General features: G+C 44.8%; 1 protein-coding gene across 14 annotated transcripts in view; it reads left to right on the top strand.

Annotated features, from left to right (window-relative positions):
- The window catches only part of hdac4 (histone deacetylase 4), a 444,296-nt gene that overhangs the window by 336,415 nt on the left and 85,079 nt on the right, over positions 1–22,802 (top strand). For all 14 annotated transcript variants that reach the window (XM_078229095.1, XM_078229096.1, XM_078229098.1 and 11 more), the window contains one exon: positions 3,027–3,296. In XM_078229095.1, the coding sequence (XP_078085221.1) occupies positions 3,027–3,296 (270 nt within the window). The remainder of the gene's footprint in view (positions 1–3,026; positions 3,297–22,802) is intronic.

Below are 22,802 nucleotides of genomic sequence, written 5' to 3'. Positions count from 1 at the left end.
AGAAGCCAAATAAATTCTGATTTAATTTTCTTTCTAAAATGAAAGTTATAATCAGGGCAAGGAAGAGGCAAGCGTTAAAGTTGTTAAAAGGTTGGATCAAACAGGAAACAATTATGTATATAACGAAATAAATGGGAGAGAGAACAAAAGGACGTAGGGCACACTGAGTTTGCAAAATTCAGTGTTTACTTCATGTGTTAGTTATTCCTGTGAATTAGAGTTAACATTATGGTAATTAAAGGGCTCCAGCATTTCTCTCATTTCATTACTGCAACTAATGGTGCCACATCCCTGCCAAACCACCAGGACCATCAGCGAGTCAGGAACCCAGTGAACCCTCCAGGATTAGCATTCCACCTCCGGATTCCTCAGTCAACATGGGGGGCAGGCGGGGTCACACATTCATTCTGTCATGACAGGAGGAAGAAAGCAATCTTGCCAAGCAAGCAGGCATGGATAGAAGTGACTGAGCAAGTCAGTAGCAGGAGTGCAAGTCCTTCCATTAAGCAGATGGTGCTCCAAGAGGATCCCGGAGGTTGAGGAAAAGGAGAGGCACAGGGATTTCAGGAGCCAAGTCCCACACTAACTTTCCAAGCATTCTCCTTCACAGCGCACCTTACATTCCTCTCTCTCCTGGCACCCCGCAGCCTCGGCTGAACAGCTGACACTCAAACTCTGCTTAATCCTGTTTCCCTCTCGCACCAATATCACGCAAATGTTATCTGTCCTGTTATCCATAAATGCCATAACTAACACTCAGAACGCTCTGCTTCCTCTCTTTACAGTAGGCAGTCTCTCAACACCAGGTTAAAGTCCTGTGTTGTGAGACTTCTTACTGTGCCCATCCCAGTCCAACGCCGGCATCTCCACATCCTCTCTTTACAGGAAAAGAAGATGCGCGAGCTTGGGGAGAGTCCTGTGGTCAGGGTGGCTCTGTAGTGACAGGCACCTTGATGGTCAATGGCAATACATGCTCATCTGATCCACTGAGAAGGAGGTCTTGTTTCAGATTTCTGTGCAACGACCTGCTGTGAAAACCTGAGCTTTCTGAGGCACTGGTACCCACACTTGTCAGGAGAGCTGATCCTCTCTCTGCCTGTGGACTTTATGTTGGGGATCTTGCCTACTTGGAGCAGGATCTCGGTGTCCTTCCTCTCTGTCACATGAAGCACTGTGTGGCTAAGTTGTTCTAGCAATTAAACTGACCGCCAGATTCCTTTCCATTCTATTTCTTTGTAGACTATGTTTATCTTAATTTACTTGTCATCTTCATTCATTTGGGGGATACTCATTTAACTTGCATATTTTTTGGGTGTATACTTATCTGGCATATTTAACATTTTTATAGTTTTTAGAAGGTCTGTTTTACTTCAATTCTTATCTCTCTCATCGATTTTTTTTTAAAAAAACTTTTCATTTATATAGAACCTTTCATAACCGTAGAACATTCCCAACACTTCACCACCAGTTAATTACTTGTGCAATATAGTCCACGTTGTAATGTAAGAATCATGGAAGCCAGTTTACACTGACAACGAGTAATGTGATAATGACCAGATAGGTGATCTGTTTGTGATGTAGGTTGAGGAATAAATACCCCGTTGTTCCTTGATATTGTGCTTCACCTGAGAGGAAAGATGGGGCCTGGGTTTAAGACAGTGATAAGGAGGGTCTAACTGTAAGATAGCAAATATGAGCACTTTCAGACTGTTCAGATTTTAATTCTTGCTATTAAATGCGTTTGATATCTTTTCAATATTTAAGATTTGCAATGTGAGAGATGGCCCCACCAACAGTGCAGCACTTCCTCAGAACTGCACTGGCACGTCAGCCTAGACTCGAGTCTCTGGAGAGGGACTTGCACCCACAGCTGTAAGGAGAGATTTGGTTGCAGTGATTCAGATTGCTACTGGTACTTGACTTGCAAAGAGCTGGCATACCTCTTAATCACAACTGACACATTCCAGTATTGTTGATCAGTTAGATTTATACTGAAATCTAAAAATATGGGTAAGGGTTAAATCATTTTATTGGATTTTATTAGATTGGGTCTGTTCACTGTGGAGTGATGCATGGCCTTTCCATGAGTGCCAAGTTGCAAAAACGAGACATTTTATTGATTTAGCGATGGACATGTTTGTTTATTCTCGCAGCTTTTAGCTGAATGACATACAGGCTTTGAAATGGCAGGTCTACCTTGCTGATTACTGAAATTGTTTGGAATGCAAAAACGGCAATATTAGTGTGTCAGTTTAACACAGACAGGTAAGTCAAACAACGCACAGCGAATGCCAATTCATTCCTGAACCTGGAAATTAAAAATTTGTCACTCAGCATATTAAAAACAGAACGTTTTAGGATGTTTGCAAAATAGAACAACCTCATTGGTCTTTTAGTTAGGCTGCTGTTGTATTGGCTGAAAGAAAAACTAAAATTACTTAATAATGCACAGAAAATATGAAATGTGAATTTAAATTATTAATGCAAGTGATGTCCTAAGCCAAAAGATCAAAGTTTTAGTGGTTTGGAACATCATCTGGACTGTCAGAGCACTGAACTTAAAGTTTATTTATTAGTCACAAGTAAGGCTTACATTAACACTGCAATGAAGTTACTGTGAAATTCCCTTAGTCGCCACACCCCGGCGCCACTTCGGGTCAATGCGCCTCGCCACACCCCTGGCGCTATGAGGCAGCAGTGCTAACCACTGTGCTACTGTACTGCCCTTGAGATGTGTAGATTAATAGCTGTGTATGTTTTAGCTTAATGTAGTGCTAGCATCAGTTTGACAGTGTCCCGGGTTAGTGTGCTGTGACCTTTATAATGAAAGGCTTAATAATTATGAAGACTCCATTGCAAGTTGATTGTGAAATAGTTTGCTGACAGAATTTCTTTGTATTTTGTGAAAATATAGCAATTCGGACCTGACACTTTTTAGATACTTGCTCTGAAGCAGTATACGGTTGCATTAAGTTGGCCCTTAAATTATTTAACAACTCTTTTCCCCCCCTCTATCATTCAAACAGCTGATGCCAAAACCCAGCGAGCAGCCCAGGCAGCATGAAAGTCACCCTGAAGAAACAGAAGAGGAGCTCAGAGAACATCAGGCCATGCCAGAGGAACCATACTCGGACAGAGGTGTCAACCCAAATGAGCCTACAGCCATGAACAAGGTGGTACAGGTCAAACAAGAACCAATCGAAAGTGATGAAGAGGAGGAAGAGCAGCGAGAGCAGCACGAGCTGGAGCAGAGAAAGAGACAGGCAGAGCAACAGCAGGAACTACTCTTCAGACAGGTACTTTGGTGTTTGAGTGAATGTGAATATTTGCACTCTATCAGCCACTTTGTACAAATCCAGCGGAGCGTAAAGGTTCATGTGGAGATGAAAGGTGCATAAGTAGATAACTCTTAAGGTAGCCTTTGTGGTTTGCTTAAAATCAGGCTCGCGACACAATTGTCAGCTGACAATATCTTCAGATTAATGGTTTTGTCTGCCCACGAATGAATGGTCAGGACTTTTCAATCAACAACGAGCAAATGACGGTGCTGTTTATTACACTTAACATTTCCGTGGGCTTTTGCACTGTTCATTGTGGCCATTAGAGAGTCAGAACAATGTGCTGCCCTTTACAGGGAATCTGGACTTGTCTGAACATTGCAAACAACGATGCATCTCCTTACCAGTGGCACGGTGGTTAGCACTGCTGCCTCACAGCACCAGGGACCTGGGTTTGGGTCAGTATCTGTGTGGATTTTGCACATTCTCCCCGTGTCTGTGTGGGTTTCCTCCGGGTGCTCTGGTTTGCTCCCACAGATGTAGAGGTTAGGTGGATTGGCCATGCTAAATTGTCCCTTAGTGTCAGGGGGACTAGCTAGCGTGAACACGTGGGGTTATGGGGATAGGGCCTGGGTGGGATTGTGGTCGGTGCAGGCTCAATGGGCCGAATGGACTCCTTCTGCACTGTAAGATTCTATGATTCTGCCACAGAGTCTAAACCAGGAAGCGCAAGTTAGATAGTTAATTCAGTGTCAAATCCTGTGCAGAAAGGGAAATAGAGATGGGTTTAAGCAAAAGAATACAGAAAAAGTGAAAAATTTAGTGGGATTTTCCACCTATCCCCACAGCAGCTGAGACAGCCAACCAGTGGCTAGCAGTGGGATTTTCTAGTCTCACCACTGTCGCAGCAGAACCCGCAGTGGAAGTTTGCCATCAGTGGGACCGGCCGGCAAGAGTGGCTGGAAGATCCTGCCCAAAACTTTCATTTTTAAAATATCCAACAATAAAAATCTGAAGGAATGATACTCCACACTCTTAAATTAATTTTCAAGGTCAGTGTCGACAGAAATTAAAACTTACTATGCTGTTTTTAAAAAAAATGAATGGACAAATCCTAACACTCACTGGCATATTTGGAGGGTATCTCGTGGGTGAGTACCACAACTTCATGCCTTTCATCTGCTTGAATTCTGAATATATCAGTGAGATAATGGTTTAATCATAATATCTGGAAGAATGATGGAATACAGGAGCAGGGATATCTTGCTGCAATTATACAGGGCCTTGGTGAGGCCATACCTGGAATATTGTGTGCAATTTTGGTTGTCTCATATGAGGAAGGATGTTCTTACTCTAGAGGGAGTGCAGAGAGGATTCGGAACGTATGAACAGAAGACTGATTCCTAGGATGGAAAGACTTGACATATGAGGAGAGATTGAATTGCTGGAATTCAGAAGAATGAGGGAGGACTCAGATTCTAACATGACCAGACAGGCTAGATGCAGGAAGGATGTTCCTGATGGTGGGAGTGTCCAGAACCAGGGGTCACAGTCTGAGGATACAGGGTAGATTGTTTAGGACAGAGTTGAGGAGAGATTTCTTCACCCAGAGAGTGGTGGATGTGTGGAATTCGCTACCACAGAAAGTAGTTGAAGTCAAAATATTGATGTTTTCAAGAAGCAGTTATATATAGCACTTGGAGTGAAGGGGCTCAAAGGATATGAGGGAAGAGGGGGGGGGGGGGATCGGGCTATTGAGTTGGATGATCAACCATGATAATAAATGACAGAACGGGCTCTAAGGGCTGAATGGCCTCTTGCTCCTATTTTCTAGATATGTAACAGTGCAACTTGGGCAACACCTCCTGATTTCAGTGTTTACAGATGTCAGAAGTTGCTGTCTGAGTTACTCCTTAACAACGATGAGTACTCCAAACTACTACTACCATCTGCAGCCAGCTGTTGTTTTCTGTTCAATGTGGACAGGCTGTTAAATCTGCCAGCCTTCAACTTGAGCTGCTGGACAGGAATGCCATCTGCTTTTGCCGATTTCCCACTGGTAGTTAAAATTGGCCCTCCAGTTTCATTCCAACATGCTTTTGATTTCAACTGTGATTAATATTATAGTGTAACCTCATAAGTACAACACACGAGCATCATTTTAGTGACTGACTTGTTTAATTTCTTTCGCCGTTGTCTTGATAGATTTTTCTAATTGTAAATCTCAAGAATGTTATTTCTACTCCTGGGTACAGCCAGCCATGTAATATACTTTCCACTTGTATTCCAAAGAACAAATAAACACTCTGGCCCATGAATTGTGTGTGGTCCGTGCCAAAGGTAAACACATCTTGATCTCATGTGTTTCTGTAATTCAGCTAGCTGTCATGGGTTGGCTGCAGTTCACACAAACAAAACCCTCGTACAGAGATGTTAGGAACCAGGTTCACTGACATACAGGGTAATATCTGACCCCAGTCTTCGACCAGGACATGTGATAAAAGAATCCATGTCAGATTGGAACCTGGCAATCGTGGCCAGTGGAAAGCAGTGCCGGCAGGGATATTGAGGTTAAGATGGAAATATTTGTAAGTGAACAAAAAGATGTCATCAGTACAAGGTTGTTTCAAGTTTATTTCTATCATAAGATGGTTTAAACTTAATTATTCTCACCAGACATGAAACACTTACGACTCCATGTTGGGGGAGGAGGGGTGGAAATCATATTGCATATAAATCTAAAGTGATTTGTATTGTTTTTTTTGTGTAAATAGTTGCTTGAGGTTTCTCACCTGTCTGCTCGTTTGCACATCCAAGCTCTTGACTTGTATTGAACTCCTGATGCATCTATCCACTCTTGTGCACAAACGTGTTATTAAATATATTTAAAAACCCGGTAATGACGAGGAGCTGTGCAGACAGCACTTGTCCCATGCTCCATGAGATAGAGACTAAATTATGTTAGGCATACTTTTATTATTTTTTGTCTCTCTATCTTTTGGGTGCAAGTGCATGTGATTTTGCTTGCAAAATTCTGAGCAATGCCCAGAACCCGACTTCAGGAGGACACTGGTAGCAGGCTGTGTAGCCCCGATCTGTCCTGATGCCACTTCTGCTCGTGGAGAAATGAATCAGTCGGGTAAGGGGGTTTGTGTAAGCATGGAGCTGTTTACAGATGTGTTACAATCTGTGTATCAAGAATGATACATGTGGAAAAATTGACACGCTGGCCACATGTCTCCGTTCAGTGATAATGGAAAGACGGAGAATGAGGGGAGATCTAATAGAGGTGTACAAGATTATGAAGGGGATAGATAGGGTGAACAGTGGGAAGCTTTTTCCCAGGTCGGAGGTGACGATCACGAGGGGTCACGGGCTCAAGGTGAGAGGGGCGAAGTATAACTCAGATATTAGAGGGACGTTTTTTACACAGAGGGTGGTGGGGGCCTGGAATGCGCTGCCAAGTAGGGTGGTGGAGGCAGGCACGCTGACATCGTTTAAGACTTACCTGGATAGTCACATGAGCAGCCTGGGAATGGAGGGATACAAACGATTGGTCTAGTTGGACTAAGGAGCGGCACAGGCTTGGAGGGCCGAAGGGCCTGTTTCCTGTGCTGTACTGTTCTTTGTTCTTTGTCAATGCGTGGGATGTTACTGCCTCGCTCGTCCCAAAACCGTAAAATCCCACCCGAGGTCAACGGACCTTCCCGATGTCCGCTCCGATTCCTGTAGAAGGCGGGGCAGTGAAATTCCGGCCAATTTCTGTCTGGGAAGAGCTGAAGTCCCCCATTACAATACTGCAAGTAGCCTCTGAATCTCAGGAAATCTGCTTGAAGGAACTTGAGCGGGCTCAGCAGTGTTCTGTGGCAATACTGTGGCGGACCTGCGGAGTACAGTAAATCAACTCTCAGCCAAAGTCATGTGCAAAGACTCCACTTGGGTTGATTGGCCATGCAAAATTGTGTCTGGGGGGCTAGCAGGGTAAATACGTGGGGTTATAGGGATAGGACCTGGTGGGATTGTTGTCAGTGCAGGCTCGATGGGTCAAGTGGCCTCTTCCTGCACTGTAAAGATTCTGTGATTGAAAGTTAAAAAGTAAAGTTATTAGTCACAGGTAGGCTTACATTAACACTGCAATGAAGTTACTGTGAAAATCCCCTAGTCGCCACACTCCGGCTCCTGTTCAGGATTGACAAATGTAAAGATTTGGAGGGGCATCAGAAGCGCAACAACATTCGTCAATTTGGACTGTGCCTAAGGACGGTGAGAATCGCCGCTACTTTGTTATACGGGTTCACTTACCATGCTCATGACCAGATCCTCCGCCAACTAGGAAAGCTGCTCCTCTACTCTGCTGGGCAAGAGACTGTCCAGGTTTCCGGACTTCACCCTCACTGCAGCCAGTAAAAGAGCTGCCTCCAGCAGCGAGAAGCATCTCCTGCCCACGGATCAAGCTTGGCCTCTACTTCCCCGCCCAGTTGAGCGCACATTACCAAATTCTACTGCAGTGTTCTTGTCTTGTTAGCATCTGCCAACCTTGTGTGAAGTGGTTATGTTGCAGGGTATTTGAGACAGACTTCTGCCTCTGTGGGTTAGAATATCACTAAGCTATAGTCATTGTTAGTATGCCTTTTTCTGTTGTTAATGTCACCCACCCTCTGTTAACAATGAGATTTAATAGATAAGCTATGTTTTGTGAAGAGTGTTATGTAGAAATTTTGAGTTAGGTCTACATGCATCTCATTTAGAGTGTTTTTAGTATTTTAGTGTTTTTATTCTCTCTCTCTCGTTTTATTATGCTCAGTCTTCTACTGCGTTCCAAAAGTTGTTTAGGCATTTTAATATTGCTTAGCATATGCCATTTTGTCTTTACAATAAGTCCTCCCCCTGCCCATGATAATGAGTGAAGTTGTCTTTCTCTCTGAGAAAATATCATAGAATCCCTATTGTGCAGAAGGAGGCCATTCAGCCCATCGAGTCTGCACCGACCACAATCCCACCCAGACCCTATCCCCGTAACCTGACATATTTACCCCACTAATCCCTCTAACCTATGCATCCCAGGACACGATAAGGGGCAATTTAGCATGGCCAATCAACCTAACTCTCACATCTTTCGGACTGTGGGAGGAAGCCGGAGGACCCTGGAGGAAATCCTCGCAGACACGGGGAGAGTGTGCAGACTCCACACAGACAGCAACCCAAGCTGGGCATCGAATCCAGGTCCCTGGCGTTGAGGCAGCAGTGCTAACCACTGTGCTGCCCTTTTTTTAAAAACAGGTTATTTTCATATTCTCTCTCACTCTCCCCTCCCCATCTCTCTCACATACACTCTCACACACTCTCTCTCTCTCTCTCTCACACACACACTCTCACTCACTCTCACTCACTCACTCACTCACACTCACTCTCTCACTCACTCACTCACTCACTCACTCACTCACTCACTCACTCACTCACTCACTCACTCACTCACTCACTCACTCCACTCACTCCACTCACTCACTCACTCACTCACTCACTCACTCACTCACTCACTCACTCACTCACTCACTCACTCACTCACTCACTCACTCACTCACTCACTCACTCACTCACTCACTCACTCACTCCACTCACTCACTCACTCACTCACTCACTCACTCACTCACTCACTCCACTCACTCCACTCACTCCACTCACTCACTCGTGTATGAGATGATTCAATCTAAAACGTCACAGCAGTTTGGGCGATGCGCTCAAAGGTTTGCCAGCTGGAATGTTAAGCAGTTGAATCACACCATCGAGCACAACAGAATCTTACAGCAACTCCGACGTCCAGGTGCACAAGTTGTTTCTCTTCAGGTAACCCACCTGAGAGTCTCGGATCACAGAGTGGATGGGCTAACTTTAGCATTCAACTTTTCACCGCAGAGCAAGGGGAGCAGCAATTTTAATACACAACTCCTTACCCTTTGTGGCTCCAAATGTTATGGCTGGTTCAAATGGCCGTTCTTTTAGGGTGGCACAGTGGTTCGCGCTGCAGCCTCACAGTGCCAGGAACTCTGGTTCAATTCCGGCCTTGGGTCATGTCTGTGGAGTTTGCAAGTTCTTCCTGTTGTGCCTGGGTTTCCTCCGGGTGCTCCAATTTCCTCCCACACTCCAAAGGTGTGTAGGTTAGGTGGATTGGCCATGTTAAATTGCTCCTTCGTGTCAGGGGGACTAGCTAGGGTAAATACATGGGGTTATAGGGTTAGGGCCGTGGTGGGATTGTGGTCAGTGCAGACCCGATGGGCCGAATGGCTTCCTTCTGTACTGTAGGATTCTTTATGATTATCGTTAAGGATAGGATATATAACACTCCCTTAATGCATGTGCCCCTCATTGGAATAACAAAGATTTATTTCACTGATTTTTATCATCCCTGCCAGATATGGGTTCGCACTTACTTATTTTATGGAGTGGCTTTAATTCCTGGTTGAATGCTGGCCTTGACCGCCCCTCTCCTGGAACCAGCACACCTTCGAAGTCTGCTGAGTTTACATTATTCAGGAGGATGCAGTCTCGGCCCCACAGTGTTTCTTCAACAATTAGCAGGAGTCCTCCTCCCCTGGCCATCATACATATACATGTATTGATTTTTTTAATTAGATAATAAACTTCTTCCGGCTGTCCACTCGGGTTCATCTAACGCTATAACTATTTCTGACTATGTTCCTCTAACAGTGGATTTACTACTTGGTGCCAGGACTGAATCACACTCCCCCTAGCGATGTAATCCACATATGCTGCCAGATGATGACTTTGTTAACCTTCTGTAGACCTGCAGAGATGCTTTTATAGCTACTAACGATACCACTGCTATCTCTGCCTCTGTTCTATGGGAGTTCTTTAAACTGTGTGAATACATTGGGGCTGAGAGCAAAACTGTGCAGAATGGACCCCCCACTCCGCATGTGAAATTGACATCTCATCTCTCTGTCAGAGGACTTCAAAGGGATGTGCTCTCACCTGCAGCTTCTGACAGGGAGAAAGGGAAATCTCTGTTGCAATGATTTTAAAATCCTGCCAGGTGACTGGGGAGCATTCAAACTTTTCATAGCTGACAGGCAAGAATGCAGATGTTGATCACAGGGCTGCCTGAAATCACCATGCCAGGGGTGATCTTCAGGTCTGCCAGGGCTAGATGGAGCAGTCCAGCCAGGACACTTGAGGCGGGCAGTGGTGAGGTCAACCCCTTGCCCTCACCCAGCACCCTGGACCCTTGGGGGACTTTCTGCAGCCTAGAAGCGGCAGATGGACAAATGTCCACTGGACCTACCTCCTTGACCACCCTCCGGGTCCAAGGTGGCAGGCCGGGGTGTCAGTGCCAGAGGGCAGTGCACTGTGGGCACTGCCAAGGCTTGAATCGGAGGGGGTGGTCTGTGTGGGAAAGGAATTCTGAATGGGGGTCTGAGTGGGAGGGGCTCTGAGTAGGGAGGATGGCTGCGAGGGGAACTGTATGAGGGGGTCTGAGTGTGGGGGGGGGGTGGGCGGCGAGGCAAATGAGGGTTTGGATCTCCCTCATGTCTGCGTGGTGTGCAAGGGCAGATCCATTACTTGTGGTTTGGGGGGTGGGAGGAAGGTGATGGTGGTGGTACTCCCCTGATTTTGTGGGGGGGGTGGATTTGTCTCCAGCTCGGAGATTGGGTCGCCCTTTATAAGTGACACCCCGATCTCTGAACAGCAGGGCTGGCCAGCGAGTTGCTCAGGATGCATCAATTTGCATCCATCAAGTAGGTGAATCCCACCTGACAGACGCTGCCAGTGCCAACAGCAAACCCGCTGGCGTGGGCACTTAATTCCAGTTTGGGAGAATCACGGCCTCCTTTGCTTGGCTGCCTTATGTTGGTCCCAGGCAGACAATCAACTGGACACCCTAGTTGGTTGTACTTGGAATCATTATCTTGTTCCCCTTCCTCCTTGGCGACTCTGATTTACTCTTCCTTCATTTCAGCCACCTATCTTCATACCAAGAATATCATTGTTAAGTCGACCCTTAGAATTTGCATACAATTCAATGCCAATTTGACTTGCAAACCTTCCCAGTGCTTTTCACATTGTCAGTGGACTGCATTCTTCCCTGTATCCTGGATTTTAATATTTGGCCTACTCGTGACATTATAACACTTCACAATCTATATGTTGATGATCCATTTGCATCACTTCAACAGATTATGGACAAATTTTCACTCCCCACTCTTTCAGATACTTGTAGATACACAATTTTATCTGCATTATGACCCCCTCCGTTCCCTACACTTCCCTCACACTCCCCTATTGATGTATTTTTGACTCCAATCTCAACAATGAGAGATGTTGGGGTGAATTTTAACATCCCACCCACCACGGGAATCGGAGCAGGTAAGGGGCGGATCATGGAAAGATCTGTTGATTTTTCTGGTTTCAGCGGGATTTTCCGGTTACAGGGCAAGATGCGCCAGTAAGTCCTGCCCATTTTATCTGTTCTGTATGCTAAAATTATTTCTCTTGGTTCTTCATTAACAACTGTAAAGACTTTATGGGAGCAAGACTTCCCTGCTGCTGTCAGACTTTTGAATGGACCTACCTTGCATTAAGTTGATCTTTCTCTACACCCTAGCTGTGACTGTAACACTACATTCTGCACTGTCTCCTTTCCTTCTCTATGAACGGTATGCTTTGTCTCTATAGCGCGCAAGAAACAATACTTTTCACTATGTTAATACATGTGACAATAAATCAAATCAAAAACTTAGGCGAGGAATTCACAGATGAGACTTGGTTTACAGTATTACATCGAATTCATTCCTCATCTGTCTGTGCTAAACCTGGTGTGACCGGAATTCTCCGATCTCACTCGCAGCTGGGATTCTCCAGTCCTGCCGCAATGAACAGAGATTTGACTGAGCACCAAATTCTCCATCCTCACTGGTAGTGGTAATAGGGCATGCCAATGAAGGAGCAGCACTCCGAAAGCTCGTGATTCCAAATAAAATTGGGCGGCACGGTAGCACAGTGGTTAGCACTGCTGCTTCACAGCTCCAGGGACCTGGGTTCGATTCCCGGCTTGGGTCACTGTCTGTGTGGAGTTTGTACATTCTCCTCGTGTCTGCGAGGGTTTCCTCCGGGTGCTCCGGTTTCCTCCCACAGTCCAAAGATGTGCGGGTTAGGTTGATTGGCCATGCTAAAATTGCCCCTTAGTGTCCTGGGATGCGTGGTTAGTGGGTAAAATATGTAGGGATATGGGGGTAGGGCCTGGGTGGGATTGTGGTCGGTGCAGACTCGATGGGCCGAATGGCCTCTTTCTGTACTGTAGGGTTTCTATGATTTCTATGAAACCTGTTGGACTTTAACCTGGTATTGTTAGACGACTTACATGTACTTAGAGGGGGTGTTGTACACAATTTGATTCTTTTCTGTGACTTTATCCTATTCTCCCTCCTCTCTCTATCACAAAACATTAATGCAGCCTGATGTTTAGAGGTTGGGCGGGATTTTAGGGTCTCTCTCGTCCCGAAACTGTAAAATCCCACCCGAGGTCAACGGACCTTCCCATGCTCATCCTCTCGCCCGCTCCGATTCCTGTGGCAGGCGGCCTGGTAAAATTCCGGCCACTGTGTTTTTATCTAGAAAATCTTAATAAACGTAACATTTTTTTTAAAAACCTGGTAATTTTTGATTTTACAATCTAACTGTCCCTAAATAACTTACAAATTTTTACCTTCAGTATCCTCCCAGTATTCAGCCTTTGTGTGATTCGAGATCAGAACATTGGTGCAGTGTGTTGGAGCTCACTTGAGTCAAATGATGACTAGAGTTTTCCCCCACATGGAGTACCTAATCTCTCCGTTGCTGCCACTGGAAATCACCAAGTGAAAGGCTGAAAAAGTTGCCATGAATGTCATTCCAGGCTCTATCTCCCGCATCTCCCACTTCCGTGGTTTGAGATCCAGAATAGCAAAGACAGGGCCAACTATGGGAAGACCAAGTCGAGGAAGTAAATAAGAACCAATAGGATAGGATCGTAATTAGTACAACCATTTAATTATTTTATGATTTCCTTTCTGTTATATTATATCCCAGATATGTTTGGATGAACTAGGTGGGCCACATAGCCTTTCTCGTCATTACTTATATCTTGCCAATGGCACGATTGTAAAATCCAAAGTTATTACTGGATTTTAAAAAATATTTAATATGTTTATGCAGAATAGGGGAAAGATTGCATCAGAGGTTCAAGCCTAGAGTTTGGATTTGCAAATGAGCAGACAGATGAGAAGCCTCAAGCAGTTTTGAAAAGAGATAAAAATGTGAAAGATAAAACTATAACAGTGACTAATCCGCATGTAATAAAGATGATGCACTTCAAGAATGGTTGCTCTAATACATGTAAGCCTTTTTAAAATCAAATTTGATGAGTTACCTTTCTGAAGTTGTGAAATAAGTAGGTTATAGACTGGGTGGTGAAGAAGAAATGCAGATGGCATCATTGACAGGAAAGTTTGCATTCCTTTCTTGTTGTGAAAATTCCATGTTTCTCATTCTCCCGGCTGGGCTGCTCCTGTGGGACGGCACGGTAGCACAGTGGTTAGCACTGCTGCTTCACAGCTCCAGGGTCCCAGGTTCGATTCCCGGCTCGGGTCACTGTCTGTGTGGAGTTTGCACATTCTCCTCGTGTCTGCGTGGGTTTCCTCCGGGTTCCGGTTTCCTCCCACAGTCCAAAGATGTGCGGGTTAGGTTGATTGGCCAGGTTAAAATTGCCCCTGAGATGCGTAAATTAGAGGGATTAGCGGGTAAATATGTGGGGGGTAAGGCCTGGGTGGGATTGTGGTCGGTGCAGACTCGATGGGCCGAATGGCCTCCTTCTGCACTGTAGGGTTTCTATGATTTCTATGATTACTAATGGGCAATGTCCTAGACTGGCTTGATAGGAAGCAGTGAGGCTCATCTGGAGCCAGGGATGGTGAGGAACCATGTACTGCTGTGTTACTGAATGGAAGCAGAAATAAACAAGGAAAGTGACAACACTGAGACTATTTGCAAGGCAGTGCATGGGCTTCTCTGCTTTGAAGAAGCAGGATAATGAAGAAACGTTTGGAAGGTTCTATAAATTAGATTTCATCAGCTTCTAAGTGACTGCTATATTTTTCTGGCTAACTCAGTGGGGAATAATTATCCTGTTTGAAAGTGATCAACGCTAGGGAATGTCGTAGAAAGAAGCTGATTTGCATCAGAAAACAGCAATGGGTGCTAAAATATTCCTTTACTGACAGGGAAATTATCTATGTGCATGATAATAACAGTAAGAAGTCTCAACACCAGGTTAAAGTTCAACCGGTTTATTTGGTAGCAAATACCATAAGCTTTCGGAGCACTGCTCCTTCGTCAGATGGAGTGGAAGTGTGCTCTCAAACAGTGCACAGACACAGAAATCAAGTTACAGAATACTAATTAGAATGCGAATCTCTACAGCCAGCCAGGTCTTAAAGGTACAGACAATGTGGGTGGACGGAGCATTCAACACAGGTTAAAGAGATGTGTATTGTCTCCAGACAGAACAGCTAGTGAGATTCTGCAAGATCAGGTGGAAAGCTGTGGGGGTTACTGATAATGTGACATAAATCCAACATCCCGGTTTAGGCCGTCCTCATGTGTGCGGAACTTGGCTATCAGTTTCTGCTCAGCGACTCTGCGCTGTCGTGTGTCGTGAAGGCCGCCTTGGAGAACGCTTACCTGAAGATCCAAGGCTGAATGCCCGTGACTGCTGAAGTGCTCCCCCACAGGAAGAGAACAGTCTTGCCTGGTGATTGTCGAGCGGTGTTCATTCATCCGTTGTCATAGCGTCTGCATGGTTTCCCCAATGTACCATGCCTTGGGACATCCTTTCCTGCAGCGTATCAGGTAGACAACGTTGGCCGAGTTGCAAGAGTAGGTACCGTCTACCTGGTAGATGGTGTTCTCACGTGAGATGTTGTAGATGGTGTTCTCCCTGTGGGGGAGCACTTCAGCAGTCGCGGGCATTCAGCCTTGGATCTTCAGGTAAGCGTTCTCCAAGGCGGCCTTCACGACACACAGCGCAGAGTCGCTGAGCAGAAACTGATAGCCAAGTTCCGCACACATGAGGACGGCCTAAACCGGGATGTTGGATTTATGTCACATTATCAGTAACCCCCACAGCTTTCCCCCTGGTCTTGCAGAATCTCACTAGCTGTTCTGTCTGGAGACAATACACATCTCTTTAACCTGTGTTGAATGCTCCCTCCACCCACATTGTCTGTACCTTTAAGACCTGGCTGGCTGTAGAGATTCGCATTCTAATTAGTATTCTGTAACTTGATTTCGGTGTCTGTGCACTGTTTGAGAGCACATTTCCACTCCATCTGACGAAGGAGCAGTGCTCCGAAAGCTTATGGTATTTGCTACCAAATAAACCTGTTGGACTTTAACCTGGTGTTGTGAGACTTCTTACTGTGTTTACCCCAGTCCAACGCCGGCATCTCCACATCATGATAATAACTCCAGGCCTTGGTTTCAGCTAATACATCAATAATGATTGGAATTTTTAAGTAAGAAGTTTAACAACACCAGGTTAAAGTCCAACAGGTTTATTTGGTAGCAAAAGCCACACAAGCTTTCGGAGCTCTTAGCCCCCTCTTCAGGTGAGTTCTCCAAGGCGGCCTTCACCTGAAGAAGGGGCTAAGAGCTCCGAAAGCTTGTGTGGCTTTTGCTACCAAATAAACCTGTTGGACTTTAACCTGGTGTTGTTAAACTTCTTACTGTGTTTACCCCAGTCCAACGCCGGCATCTCCACATCATGGAATTTTTAACCCATTTTGTAATGTGTTAAACAACATAATTCCTATTATTTTTTATTGTATGAAAGCTATAGTGCAACTTTCACTGGCTGCACAGTCTTTATGTAGTCCTAATAAATTTACATCAGGTAGATAAATGTAACACTGATGTGCACAAGCTTTCATTGGTGCTAGCTTTAAATCACTCTATAAAAACTTTAATTGCAAGTGTATTTTATGCTCTAGTGTTTTCAGTTAAGGGAGGCACAGTGGTTAGCACTGCTGCCTCACAGCGCCTGGGACCCGGGTTCAATTCCGGCCTCGGGTCACTGTCTGTGTGGACTTTGCACGTTCTCTCCGTGACTGCATGAGTTTCCTCCGGGTGCTCCGGTTTCTCCCACACTCCAAAAATGTGCAGGTTAGGTGGATTGGCCATGCTAAATTGCCACTTAGTGTCAGGGGGACTAGCTGGGGTAAATACATGGGGTTATGGGGATACAGTCTGGGTGGGATTGTTGTTGGTGCAGACTCAATGGGCCGAATGGCCTCCTTCTGCACTGTAGGGATTCTATGATTCTATTACAACATCAGTCGTCTTATTACCATTCCATTTGTAATCTAGTTCCAAAAGTGGGATATCTGAATTAACTATGTTAATTCTGTTCTCCAAGATGCCGTTTCCAAATTTTAAAAGTAGCCACATAGAATTACGGGTGGCACAGTGGTTAGCATTGCTACCTCACAGCGCCAGGGACCCGGGTTCACTGTCCGTATGGAGTTTGCACATTCTCCCCGTGTCTGCGTGGGTTTCCTCCGGATGCTCTGGATTCCTTCCACAGTCCAAAGATGTGTGGGTTAGGTGCATTAGCCATGCTTAATTGCACCCAGTGTCAGGGGGACTAGCTAGGGTAAATGCATGGAGTTATGGGGATAGGGCCTGGGTGGGATTGTGGTCGGTGCAGACCCGATGGGCGAATGGGCCTCCTTCTGCACTGTAGGATTCTATGATTCTATAATAATTTGCAGTTACAGTTTGTGGAATGGAACAGGTACATATAGTCTATTTGCATCAGAAATGTTGCTTCAGTGAGTTAATGGTCACTGTCAGCAACAGAGATTAAAAGTAGATAGAGGAAAGAGATAAAGGGGGAAAGAAAAATCCTCTGTCACACAATCTTAATGATGCTCCAGCCCTGAATCTTTTTCATCCACATGGACAGGATTTCACCAACCAATAAAGTTCACTGACATCCTGACCTTCCTGACCCTCTACTTCCTTTCCATTTCTTAATAAAAATAGGTTTCCACACTCCTGATCACCAAGGGACGGCACGGTGGCACAGTGGTTAGCACTGCTGCCTCACAGCGCCAGGGACCTGGGTTCAATTCTGGCCTTGGGTCACTGTAGAGTTTGCACATTCTCCCCGTGTCTACGTGGGTTTCCTCCGGGTGCTCCGGTTTCCTCCCACAGTCCAAAGATGTGCGGGTTAGGTGGATTGGCCAAATTGCCCCTTTGTGTCAGGGAATTAGGAGGATAAACATGTAGGGTTCCAAAGATAGGACTGGTCTGGGATTGTTGTGGGTGAAGGCTCGATGGGCCAAATGGCCTCCTTCTGCACTGCAGGGATTCTATGAAGTAGCTGAAGGAATCAAGATGTCTCCTGGTGTTAGAGCTAACCATTCAGTCTAAAAGGTCCTAGTTTTAAATGCTGGGCTGTGTTTGACCTCGATTATTTATTTAGTGATCCTGGGTGAAAGTGCACAATTCCTCATGTCATAGAGTCATCACAGCACAGAGGGAGGCCATTCAGCCCATCGAGTGCATGCTGGGTATCTATTGAGTACTCCGATCTGTCCCATCCCCCTGCTCTATCCCTATGGCCCTGCAAGTTAGTTTCCTTCAACTGCTTTCCTTTTGAAATCATTCTTCATCTTCCCTTCCATCACCCTTTGAAGGCAGCCTGTTCTAGATCAATTCCACTCGCATTCTCTTGCATTTCTTGCCCAATCCTTCAGCTAATGGGAGCAACCTTTCTTTATCTACCTTATATGAACCTGTCGTAGTCTTGTACACCTCTGACAAATCTTCCCCTCAGTCTCTTTGCTCTAAGGAGAACAGCCCCAGTAAGTCACAACGACTATATTCCCATGGTATTCCACTTAAACATTGTGTCTCCATTGGGAACCTGTGGCTTTATATTATAATAAATGGCATGTGAACTTGATCAGGACAACTCCTCTTTCCTGCAGGTGAAAAATAATCCTGTTAGAAGATGGGAGGAACTTGCAAGCCTAATTGTTATCATTAAAAGAATATGAACTTGAAACTTGAGTATGAATGTATGTATAAATTCCTTTTAATAAAATGTGTGCTTTTCTTATTCCAGTGGAATTATCAGTCCTGCAGAAGGATGTGTAGTGGTTTTTATTTCATGGAGATTTGTCTCTCATACTCTGAATAGTCCAGTATGTAAATGGTGATTACAGCTGAGTGTTTATGTGCAATTTATCATGTCAAGCCCCACAGGAACATATTTGTTAAAACATATGCTGCGTAGATTGTACCGCATTCAGTTTAAGCATCACTTCTTTTATATTGGTTTGTGGGATGTCAGCCACGCTGGCAAGGCCAGCATTTATTCCCCATAACTGATTGCCCTTGTGGTGAGCCGCCTTTTTGAACCACTTCGGTCCCTGTCATGTACTTTTGGGGAAGGCGTTTCAGGATTTTGACTCTGCAACAGTGAAAGAACGGTGATGTAGTTCTGAATCAGAATGAATCAGAAAGAGACTTGGAGGTGGTGGTGTCCCCATATGTCTGTTGCCTTTTTCCTTCTGGGTGGTAGATGTTGCGGATTTGGAAAGTGTTATTGAAGAAGCCTTGGCGAGGTGCTGTAGCATATCCGCACACTGCTGTTAGTGTGTGCCAATTGTGGTGGAGTGAATGCTTAAGATAGTGGATTGGGTGCCAATTAAGCGGGGTTGCTTTGTCCTGAATTTTATCAAGCCTCTTGAGCTTTGTTGGAGCTGAACTCATCCAGGCAAGTGGGGAGTATTCCATCACACTCCTGACTTTTGCTAGGTAGATGGTGGACAGGCTTTGGGGAGTCAGGAGGTGAGTTAGGATTCCCAGCCCCTGATCTCTTGTAGTCACAGAATTTATGTTAACTTAAGTTCCTAATCAATGCTAATAGTTTGATTTTCTCTATTTTTGGCGATGTCCTTTGCTTGGCACTTGTATGTTGAGAATACTGCTTGCCACTTAGCCCAAGTCTGAATATTGTCCAGGTTTTGCTACATGCAGGCACGGACTGTCAGTATCTGAGGAGTTATAAATGATTGGATTTATTATTGTCACATGTATTATTATACGTGAAAAGCATTGTTTATTGCACTCTACAGACAAAGCATACCATACATAGAGAAGGAAAGGATTGGGTACAGTCATAGTTAGGGTGTAGAGAAAGATCAACTTAATGTGAGGTCGGTCCATTCAAAAGTCTGACGACAGCAGAGAAGAAGTTGTTCTTGAGTCAGTTGGTACGTGGCCTCAAACTTTTGTAAGAGGGCGGAAGAGATTATGACCAGGGTGCATGCACGTCTTTCGGATTGTGGGAGGAAACTGGAGCACCCGGAGGAAACCTACGCAAACACGGGGGGAATGTGCAGACTCCGCACAGTGATCCAAGCCAGGAATCGAACCCGGGGTCCGTGAGGTGCTGTGAGGCAGCGGTGCTAAACACTGTGCCACTGTGCTGCCCTAGGAGGAGTATATAAGGAGTAGTAAGAGGCTGAGGACAAAGTCTTGTGGGGCATCGGTGTTGAGGATGATCATGGAGGAGGTAATGTTGCCTACCTTTACTGGTTGTGGTCTGTGGGTTAGGAAGGACTGAACATTTACAATCATCAACAAGCATCCTCACTTCTGGCTTCATGTTGGAGGGAAGGTCATCAATGAATGAGCAGCAGACAGTTGGGCCAATGTTGCTCTCCTGAGGAACTCGTGCACCAATGGACCTTCCTTTGTGCTGGGTTATTTGATGAGTTATGCATCAACTGTAACATTCAAATCTGTGTGTTGTGATCTTGACCAGAGTTGATGTACGAGTAGAGTTATTCATGTAACATTAAGTATGGTATCTTGAGACTAATGTTGTGCATTCTGTTGACACCAGCTAAGTAATCGCAGAAGGTACCAGAAGGATCTTTTGCAATTGGTTTCTGCAGGGATTTCAGATTGTGTTTGTATAGATAAATTGTATTCCTTTTAAATTAGGTCTCTTGTGTCGCCTTGTTTTCTGTTGCATTCCCATGAGTGACAGCTGGCCGGGATGTCTGTCTGTAAGCGGAGTCATAGGAACATTCCATTTCTGATGACGTGTCGGCACCAAAAAGCTTATGCACATAGCCAATAAGAGAGGTACACGGTGTTGTACTGTATTAAACTCCACAAGAGGTTAACCCACTTAAAATGTGCAGACATGTGGAAGTGCAGGCTGCATGAAGACATTTGGGACACAGCTAGTAACTTGCCAGAGAGGGCCCTGCTTCACCGAAAGGACTCCAGTTAATTGTGCTGAGACCTAAGTGGTTACCTGCACCAATGGGGGGGGCCTCCTGATATGTTTAAAACAATTTTAGCAAGTCCCGTGTTTAACTGAACTGACACCAGTGAAACTCTATCGGTTAGACTTACCGATGGGGAAACCTGTGCTTGTGATCTAGATGAAAGTAGCAAAATTAACTTTATCCCCCAAGTTTTCACTGAAGTCAGGTAATGGTCATAACCGTTGGGAATTATCCTGTACCAGTGACGACGCCGAGGAGGAAAGAACTCTCTCGGCTGCTGTGTTGGTGATGTCATTAATTTGTATAGAAAACAGAACTGTTTCCTGATAGAAGTCTCGAGATTTGATTGATCTGTCAAACCCCTTTCCTGAGGTATTATGGAATCAGAAAGGGAGCTTTCATGCAGAGGAAAGGGAGAAAGGATAGGGTTTCAGAATGCCAAAGAAAGGAAAGAAATGCATGTTTAAATTAGAAGGGACTGTTGTTCTTGCAGGTCAAGACTGTATTTAATCCAGAGCATATTATTTTACTACTGCTAGTCACTTCATTTTAGCAAAAATAAGATAGAACTTCAAAGGCTTTAAGATGGAGTATACTTTTTGAATAAGTGCAGTGAAAACAGATTTGAAGTGAATCCTCGGAAAAATGGTATCTTTGATTTAATCAACTTAGTGTTTTATAACTTTGACTCCATATTTCCAGTTATTTAGAATTCAGTTACTGTCAACTTTTTAGACACTACAAGGAGCACCATATCCGGCCTGTTGCTATGTGGGGTGGCGGTGGAAGAACTGCTGCCGTCTGTCTTACCCCGTAGAATTACACTTCTTCCTCTTGTACTCGATAGAGTAGAAATTAGTCTGGGAGTCTTGGAGCAGTTTTTGTTCAGAAGGCGGTATGGAAGTGAACATTTCTGAATGAGGGTAAAACTGGAGGGAATGAGTTTGTTTTATTTTCTATAAGGAGTTGAAATGTTGGTGTTCTGCAGCACAGCCAAGGTGTCCCACATTCCGCCCACGGACAGCAGGGTAGCACAGTGGTTAGCACTGCTGCTTCACAGCGCAGGGATCCGGGTTCAGTTCTGGCCTCAGGCCACTGTCTATGTGGAGTTTGCACATTCTCCCCTGCATGGGTTTCCTCCGGGCGCTCCGGTTTCCTCCCACACTCCAAAGATGTGTGAGTTAGGTTGATTGGCTAAATTGTCCCTTAGTGTCAGGGGAACTAGCAGGGTAAATATGTGGTGTTTGTTATGGGGACAGGACCTGGGTCGTATTATTGTCAGTGCAGGCTCGATGGGCCAAATGCCTCCTTCTGCACTGTAGGGATTCTATGACTCCCAGAATTCAAGTCTGTAAGATCGAAAGGGCCAGACCTATTGAGTGAAAACTTCAGTGTAGTTTGAGTTTGAAAGCTGCATACATTTTTCTAAATGTTGGTTAAACCCCCTTTTTAGGGCTGCAACTCGCCAATAAAGCTTAATTTCAGCCCGAGAATGGAAGGGTCTGTTTATCTCTAATGAGCAGCACTGTTCAGCTAGATTACAAATTGCTCTGCGCATAGTTCAAAGCGTGCAGGAGACGACTATTAATCTGTCTACTTCAAAGGCTCAGCAGGTGTTTTCTTTAGGCTCCCAGCACGGATCCCCAGACAGAGCTCTAAACATTTGGAGAGAAGACAGCTTTTTTAAAAAAAAATGTACATTTACCTTGAATAGTGTGATGGGGGAAAGGGCAAAGTAATTGTGTTTGTACATTTGGGCCATTTAGGAATTAACATGGTGCAAAGAACAAATTAATAGCATGCTTTAAAAATATATATTCCATTTTTTTTCTTTGGATTGTAGTGAGGATCTGCTGTCGTGCTGGATCACAGGCAGATCCTTTTGGTTCAGAATCTTATCGCGCGTAAAATGAATATGTATTATTTTTTAAATTTTCCAAATTTATTAGCTCTTGAAGTGTCTAAAATGTGGTTATCTGTGGTACACTGCTGCAAAGAAGATGTATGTTAGTTAACATAATTAAATAGCAGAACCAGCTTGAGGGCCTGAATGGCCTGTTGCTCTGTTCCTTTAATAGGCAGCGTCAGATACAAGTTTATTCTGACTGCTTGGCCAGTTTTTATTCAGCTTTTCATAGATATAAGGATTTGTTATAATTGC

This window comes from Mustelus asterias, chromosome 14, assembly GCF_964213995.1.
Source record: "Mustelus asterias chromosome 14, sMusAst1.hap1.1, whole genome shotgun sequence".
In the NCBI taxonomy this organism is placed as follows: domain Eukaryota; kingdom Metazoa; phylum Chordata; class Chondrichthyes; order Carcharhiniformes; family Triakidae; genus Mustelus; species Mustelus asterias.
The sequence above is the reverse complement of the archived record's forward strand: the minus strand, read 5'-3'. Positions and strand labels throughout refer to the sequence as shown.